The sequence below is a fragment of the Westerdykella ornata genome (assembly GCF_010094085.1).
Source record: "Westerdykella ornata strain CBS 379.55 unplaced genomic scaffold EI97scaffold_41, whole genome shotgun sequence".
Lineage (NCBI taxonomy): Eukaryota > Fungi > Ascomycota > Dothideomycetes > Pleosporales > Sporormiaceae > Westerdykella > Westerdykella ornata.
The window spans coordinates 69,484-77,599 of NW_022986891.1; the positions used below are offsets into that span (position 1 = coordinate 69,484).

The 8,116-nt window shown below is 50.4% G+C and overlaps 3 protein-coding genes across 3 annotated transcripts in view; 2 read left to right on the forward strand and 1 right to left on the reverse strand.

The window, feature by feature from the left end:
- Window positions 1-176: 176 nt before the first annotated feature.
- EI97DRAFT_426753 (TFIIH basal transcription factor complex helicase-like protein subunit) lies at window positions 177-2,735 on the forward strand (the record flags this gene model as incomplete). Its single annotated transcript, XM_033797198.1, has 2 exons — window positions 177-242; window positions 299-2,735. The coding sequence occupies exons 1-2, from the start codon at window positions 226-228 to the stop codon at window positions 2,733-2,735; spliced, it is 2,454 nt and encodes an 817-aa protein (XP_033649770.1). The 5' UTR covers window positions 177-225.
- Window positions 2,736-3,096: 361 nt separating this feature from the next.
- On the reverse strand, window positions 3,097-4,128 carry EI97DRAFT_386254 (uncharacterized protein; the record flags this gene model as incomplete). Its single annotated transcript, XM_033796056.1, has 3 exons — window positions 3,097-3,307; window positions 3,361-3,885; window positions 3,944-4,128. The coding sequence occupies 3 exons, from the start codon at window positions 4,126-4,128 to the stop codon at window positions 3,097-3,099; spliced, it is 921 nt and encodes a 306-aa protein (XP_033649771.1).
- A 540-nt stretch (window positions 4,129-4,668) lies between these two features.
- Window positions 4,669-8,116, forward strand: part of EI97DRAFT_496760 (uncharacterized protein) — a gene marked incomplete at its 3' end in the record, with an annotated part of 7,309 nt that continues 3,861 nt past the window's right edge. The window contains exons 1-4 of the mRNA XM_033802484.1: window positions 4,669-5,023; window positions 5,111-5,190; window positions 5,762-5,826; window positions 5,867-5,889. Of these exons, the coding sequence (XP_033649772.1) occupies window positions 4,682-5,023; window positions 5,111-5,190; window positions 5,762-5,826; window positions 5,867-5,889 (510 nt within the window). The 5' untranslated portion in view covers window positions 4,669-4,681. The remainder of the gene's footprint in view (window positions 5,024-5,110; window positions 5,191-5,761; window positions 5,827-5,866; window positions 5,890-8,116) is intronic.

An 8,116-nucleotide genomic window follows, 5' to 3' on the forward strand; every position in this document is an offset into this window, starting at 1 on the left:
TAACTTACACGGTTCGAAAAAGGGCGCTGCTGGCCACCTGTGCGTCATGGCGGGGGACAAAGCTGCAGGGGCGGGGTGGAAGCGGTGCAACAATTTGCCGAGGGCTAAGCCATATCAGGCACTAGCGGCGATCGTTGACTTGAACTGAGAGGCAACAACGAGAAACAACAGCCAAACAACGCCTCCACAAACATTGCGGGCTGGTACCGCATTGAAGCCTACATAATGAAGTTCTACATAGAGTAAGCTGGTCCCTGTACTGAACTGCATTTGGCGGAATCCTAACATGCAGTCTCAGCGAGCTTCCAGTGCTTTTCCCCTACCCCAGGGTCTATCCAGAGCAATATGCCTACATGTGCGATCTCAAGCGGACCCTGGACGCGGGCGGCCACTGCGTGCTGGAGATGCCTTCTGGCACGGGTAAAACCGTGTCTCTTCTTTCGTTGATTGTAGCGTACCAGCAGTTTCACCCTGAAAAGAGGAAGCTCATCTACTGCTCACGTACCATGTCCGAGATTGAAAAAGCGCTCGCAGAGTTGAAAGCACTCATGAAGTACCGGACCGAGCAGCTGGGATATGAGGAAGAGTTCCGTGGGCTGGGGTTGACGAGTCGCAAGAACTTGTGTCTTCATCCGTCCATCAAACGCGAGAAGAGCGGAGCGGTGGTGGATGCGCGGTGTCGCAGCGTCACGGCTGGATTCGTCAAAGAGAAGAAGGAGCGTGGCGAAGACGTCGAGCTCTGCGTCTATCACGAGAATCTGGAGCTTCTCGAACCGCACAATCTCATTCCTCCGGGTGTATGGACCTTAGATGGCATGCTTCGGTATGGGGAGCAGCACAAACAATGTCCTTATTTCACAGCACGGCGAATGATGCAATACTGCAACGTGATCATTTACTCCTACCACTATCTACTTGACCCCAAAATTGCCGAACGAGTCTCCAAGGAGCTATCCAAGGACTGCATCGTCGTGTTTGACGAGGCTCACAACATTGACAACGTGTGTATCGAATCATTGAGCATCGACCTTACAGAAGATTCGCTACGGAAAGCCACTCGAGGTGTCAATAACCTAGATCGCAAGATAACGGACATGAAATCCTCAGACGCAGAAAAGCTACAAAATGAGTATGCCAAGCTAGTGGAAGGTCTCCGAGCAGCGGACGAGGCGCGTGATGAAGAAGCCTTCATGTCCAATCCAGTTTTACCGGACGACCTCCTCAAAGAAGCGGTTCCAGGCAATATTCGCCGAGCCGAACATTTTGTGGCATTTCTAAAGCGGTTCATAGAATATCTGAAGACACGGATGAAAGTGCTGCACGTCATATCAGAAACACCTCCCTCATTCCTGAGTCACCTTCGCGAACTCACATTCATCGAGCGGAAACCGCTCCGCTTCTGCGCCGAACGCCTCACCTCCCTCGTCCGCACCCTCGAACTTACCAATATCGAGGATTACCAACCCCTCCAAGAAGTCGCAACGTTTGCGACGCTTGTCGCAACCTACGAAACCGGCTTTCTGCTCATCCTCGAACCCTACGAATCCGCGACCGCGACCGTTCCTAACCCCATCCTCCACTTCACCTGTCTCGATGCCGCCATCGCCATTAAACCCGTCTTCGAGCGTTTCAGCTCGGTAATCGTCACTTCGGGAACGATGTCCCCCCTAGACATGTACCCGCGCATGCTCAACTTCTCCACCGTCGTCCAATCCTCCTTCACCATGACCCTCACACGCAAAACCTTCCTCCCGATGATCGTCGACCGCGGCAGCGACCAAAATCAAATAACCTCGCAATTCGAGCACCGCAACGACATGCCCGTGATCCGCAACTTCGGCAACCTCCTCATCGAATTCTGCAAACTGACACCGGACGGCGTCGTCGTCTTCTTCCCTTCGTACCTGTACATGGAATCCATCATCTCCATGTGGCAAGGCATGGACATACTCAACCAAGTCTGGAAACACAAACTCATCCTCGTCGAAACTCCGGACGCCCAGGAAACCTCGCTCGCCCTCGAAACCTTCCGCACAGCCTGCAACAACGGCCGCGGCGCCGTGCTCCTGTGCGTCGCCCGCGGCAAGGTCTCCGAGGGCATCGACTTTGACCACCACTACGGCCGCACCGTCTTGTGCATGGGCGTCCCCTACCAATACACGGAATCCCGCATCCTCAAAGCCCGCCTCGAGTTCCTCAGGGAAACGTACCGCATCAAGGAATCCGACTTCCTCTCCTTCGACGCCATGCGGCACGCCGCCCAGTGCCTGGGGCGCGTCATCCGCGGCAAGGACGACTACGGCATCATGGTGCTCGCGGACAAACGGTTCGGCAAGAAGATCACGCAGCTGCCCAAGTGGATCCAGATGGCGCTCGATACCAAGAATGCCAAGTTGAGCGTCGATCAGGCGGTGGCGCATGCGAAGGCCTTTTTGAGGGAGATGAGCGTGCCGTGGAGTCGGAAGGAGAAGGAGGGGGTCGCGAGTTGGGGGATTGAGGAGTTGGAGGCGCATCAGAGAAAGTTGAGGGAGCAGGCGATTGCGGGGACGGAGGATTCGAGGATGAGGGGTTTGGAGGGGAGGGCGGATGGGAGGACCTTTGAAGGGGCGGGCGCTGGGGTGGATGGTGGGGTCTCTGGGAGAGTGGAGGGGAGGGTGGTGGATGTCAGTGGGTTGGCGGACGACGAGTATGGTGGTGACGAGATGGATGTTGTTATGGCAGACATTCAGGTTTGAGTGGGCGGGTTGTCTCGAGATTGGGATCTGTACAGCATTTGTTTGAGTACCTAGCGATGGGCACATTGGCGGCGACACAGTATATACGTATCTTGATACGGGCGCAATGAATCATTCAAATTCATGTCAGTATAGCAAAATTCACGGTATAAGCAAAGGTGTATACGTGGTTGCTAGCTGTTGATTTGAACTAAGTGAATACTCGAAGGCACATGCTAGAGCACGCCCAACTCCACTAGGGACAACTGGCAGCCACTCCTAGTATGTACCATAAAGCCAAAAAACGCGTCATAAAACGATTGTGCCAGACTGTATCAAGGAATAACCCGTAGGAAACGCCATGAGGCTCCAAATGAAACTATCACACTTCCATATCCATGAACAACCAGCGAGTACTGGTGATCTCGTCCCCACCGCCGAACTCCTCAAGGGTCGTTAGCTGGAAACCAATCCAGCCAAGGTCCTTGGCTCGCGCCTCCATGAGAAGTGGATTGGTGCGGCGATCCAGACATGCGACAAGGCGGGAGCAGGAGAAGTAGGGGTTGTCACAGAGTTCGAGAAGAGCCATCAACCTGGAGACAAAGTTAGTAAGGGACGATGTAAGAGAAAAGAAGGGGTCACATACCCGGCCTTGAGATCGCCGGCAATGACAGACTGATCAAAGAAGACGAACATCGCCCTCTCACCATTCTTCTCAGCAACGAAACCCCTGAACTTATTCCCACCCACATAATCCCACATCTCAAGCCACGTCCTCACAGCACCAATCCCACACCCTTCTCCCAGTCCGCCGGCATCCATTTCCGGACTCGGCGGTAACTGATCCAACTTTTCCGGATATCGTCTCACATGGACACCATAGTCGGAGATATCGTTCGGAATCGGAACGTCGTCGATGATATGCATACCCGATACAAGCGAGTCCTGGCGCGCTGCGTTTCCCTCACCCAGAAATACAGCTCGCAGTGTCTCGCAGAAGAGTCTCTCACACTCTTCCGTAATGGTGTATGCAGCCCCCCCTCTGCGCGCCCGTCCGCTACCCTGAATCATGGCATTCTTGTTGGCGGCGTACGTGTGTCTGGCGGCGAGGGGGGGACTCTGCGGAGGAGATGGTATTCCCTGCGCACAATCAGTCTCTTGTTCAGGGACACTTCTGGTTCGTGCATGACACGAGAGGTATGTACTCACCGAGCTGACCTCAGGAACACCAATCGACCCCGCCGGCCCCCGTAGTGGAGTAGTGGAAGCCCTGGAGAGCCGTAGTGCGGGCATCTACGGCATAGCAGCTGGCGCTGACGTTGTGACTGACAACGCCATAGTCAGAGGTATAGTAGCAGTCTCCGTGGAAATTACTACTACTACTGTCATTATTACTGGTTGATGAATTCGCCATGGTTAGAGTTTGCCACGGTTGCGTCGGGTGTGGTGCCTCGGGGTGAATTTTGAAGAAAAGGAGAGTTTGGAGTAATGGAGTTTCGAAGGGAGCGAGGTCGTCAGGAATCAAAGCCGAGTGTTAGAAGAGGGACTCGTATGTGTTGCTAGATGTGCGGATTAAGCCCTGAAGCGGTGACCGACAGAAGCATGGCGCCGGAGCGGAAGTGGAGACGTTCAAATCCTTGTGCGGAGTGGGTCCGTGCGTTAATCCGTCTCAGACGACTTTGGCTTGGCGCTTGAATCTCAAGCTTGCCCAGCTGGAGGTGGGACGGTCGACGCCACGTGACATGTCGCCACTTCCAAGGTTCCACTTGTTTCTACTGTGGTTGCCAGGGGAAGTAGTCAATGTGGATCCTCAGAGCTGGCCCAAGCGTGAATTTTTACAGGGATAATTCGACCAATAAGGCTCCTCTGAGGTAATCAGAGGTACTGTTTCGTTACTTCGGAGTACTTTCCATGTTGTTCCATCACGACTCTTAATCCATCGCTCATCAATGAACTGATATGCTACTATGGAGGTCAATAACTCACTCCGAACATCTCAATCTATTGAATCTCAATCTACTGAATCTGAATACGCTGAATCCAATCAATCTCAGCCTCGTCACCGATACCTATCATGCGATGAACGGATCTGGGTCCATACACTTCGAGATATTGGATGGCAATTGGACGACATCGTGAAGATGCTCAACATCTCATGGGCTCAAGCTCAGTATGCTGCCTCCCATAGAGTGACTCCTAAGAAGTGCCCAGGGCATCCTCCAGTACTCAGTAAGAAGCAGATAGATGAGATAGAGCTATTCATTGTCTCTAGCAAGACTGGAAAGCTGATGAGCTATCTAGAACTCTCAGTACAATTTTCTGAGTTCCAGATCGGTCCCGAAGCTATCAGATCTGCCTTGAGACATAGAGGTTATAAATGATATGTCGCACACCAGAAGCCCCCTCTATCGGAGGCTAATAAGTGGGAGAGACTCCATTGGGTACAAGAGCATATAAATTGGACACGAGAACAATGGTGTTCAATCCTATAGACTGATGAGACCTGGGTTACGGGAGGCAGGCACAGGAAATGTGTAAGATTCCATGGATAATGGTATGTCCTCTAGGAATCTTGGTTGGTTCTCGGGGATGAACGATAGGGTTCTTTGCACAGGGATGATACCGGAGGTAACGGGTATTTGAAAACCAAGTGTACTAAGAAGTACTTGACTGAATTGAATATGATGAGCCATATAGGCTCATCATCTACTGTTATATACATGAGGTGCTCTCTTTGCTCCATAAACATGAGTAGAGCATTGAGAGCAGGTTGTATGCTCTTGCTCTGTTGCTCTCCTTGCTCCAGAGAGATCAGATGATCGCTGAGAGCACTCCACAGATAATACGTGATCATGTCATGCCAGCTACACTGTGCTCTGTGACCTTTCTCACTTAACTGAGAGCAATACTGGTCGGGTGGAGTCTAGCTTTTCTTGGATCGTTACAAAGCGCTGGGTGACCCGGAAATCCTGGGAGGAGCTTGACCCCATCTGTGTGCTTGAGAAACACTCTAGAAAGTCCAGTTGAATGTTCTGGGATTATTTTAGTGATAATAAAAAAGGCCCAGGGATCTTTTGGGAGAAAGATTGGGGTACTATTGTCAGATTTGATGGTATCTGAAGATGTCACAGTGACAGAAAGATTGATTGAAGATGGGTTGACTGATTGTATTCAGGTGTGTGCTTGTGTGAGTGAGGCTGAGGTCTGACACCGGTTTTGATGTTCCTTCTCTGGGCACCAAGGCTGTGCAGGGCACTAGCCACTGCAAAATCACTAGCCACATGTCCTCAGACAGTACCGGTACAGACAGTTTCTCCCAGTCCTCCTCTTCAGTCCTAGATGGGATGTCCATAAACTGGCTTACCATCTGACACACCCCCTCAGCTTGGAACCCATTGCAAGCTGGACCCAACAGCATCTCCTCTTCAGAGTAGCATGTCTTCCAACTTGCCTTGTACTTCATCCAAGTCTATCTCCTTCAGGGCACTTGAGTTCTTCACTCTTTCCAGTCCCAATTGATCCAAGAACCTGTTCCACTTGTTCCCAGGCAATACCTTTGTAAACCCATCAGCCAACATCCTTTCTGATTGCAGATACTCAATCTTGATGATCCCAGATGATATCTCTTGTCTCAGCCAGTGATTGTAAATGTCCACATACCTGAGCTTGGTCTGCAACCTTGAGATCTCTGCATTGAGGAGCCTGATAGTCTGTTGATTGTCACAATGGATGGTTATTGTCTGCTCTGGGAGTGGAACCTCCAGTTCCTTGAGGAGTCTTGAAATGAACATGGCTTCCTTTGCCACCTGTGAGAGTGTAAGCAGTTCAGCTTCAATGGTGGATGTGGTGACTATGTCTTGCTTGTTTGCCTTCCATGCAATAAGGCCATTGAACAGTTTGATTGTGTATCCTTGGGAACTTTTCCTATCCAGTGTATTATCTGCAAATGATGCATCACTTGCAACTTCCAAGGAATCACCTCCTCCCATCTTGAGACCAAGGTTCTTTGTATCAAGGAGGTACAGAAGGATGTGGTCTGCTCCATTTTGGTGTTTCTATCCTGGGTTCATTAGGAAGTGGGCCAGTCTGGAAGTTGCAAAGGCAATGTCTGGTCTGGTGGTGACTGTAGTAAACAGCAAGGATCCAATCTTTCTCTGATACTTATTGATCTCAGATGGTGTTGCTAGGCCTTCTCTTGGCTTGAGTTCAACATTTGCCATTGGGGTATCATGTCTGAGGTCTGTTCTATCCACCAGATGGCTGATCTTCTCAGCATACTGAGCTTGGGAGAGAAGGAGAGTGCACTCTTCATGGTCTCTCAGGACTTCTACACCAAGGAACCACTGAAGATCACTACCTCCTATAATGATATACTTCTCTATGAGTTTCCTGATGGATTCCTGAGCCTTCCTCTTCCTGGACTTGTGGAATGCAACAATGATATCATCCACATAGAAGAACAAAATGATTCCATCTTTGATAAGACAACATGGTTCATATTTCACTGTGTGGAATCCCATTTCCATCAGTGTCTTTGTCAATTCTCTCTGCCATAGCAGGAGAGAAATCCTGAGTCCATACAGGGCCTTGTTGAGTCTGAGGAGTATTCCTGGCTTCCTGTATCCTGGAAGCATCTGTATATAGACTTCTCTGTCCATGGATGTATACACAAAGGCATTGGTAACATCATATTGTTTGAGTTCCAGGTCAAAGTATGCTGCAATGGCCATCATCATCCTGAAAGATCTCCCTGCTAAGGTTGCAGCATATATGTCCTGAGATGTAATATTTCTCTGTTGATCTCCTCTTATAACCAGGTGGGCCTTGTATTTGTCCAGTCTGTGATGCTTATCAAATTTGTAGACATACATCCATATGCAGTCCAGGATTTGGTGACCAGCATCTTTCACTCCCTTGCTTGAGACTTCAGTCCAGGATTGTATGGGAACATGGGATCTGAGATGTGCTCTTTCTGCTTCCTTAAACTGTTCCCTGAGCTCATGGTCCTTGAGTTGCCAATGGTGCTTGGGTGGAGGTGGTAGTTGGTTCCTATGTGGTTTCACCCCCTGAGCTAACAACCTCTTCAAGTGTGCCTTGTCAATTGGTTTCCCTTCATGGGATCCAATATCTCCTGCTCGTATTCTAGCCATGAATGCAGCATGCCATGGTACCGTTTTAGCTGTGCTAGTATCCTGGAGTGATGGATGCTGTTCATCAGGTCCTGAGAGAAGTTGGGCCAAGAGTATCATGGGTAGTGGTGTATCAGGTGGAGTAGGATAAGGACCCATGATCTTTCTTCCTTGGTGGTACCCTGGTTGGTCTGGTTCTTCTTGGTTGTCCTGAGGAGCATCTTCAATGGTTTCATCCTCATAGAATGACTGGGTCTCTTGTTCACCTGATGG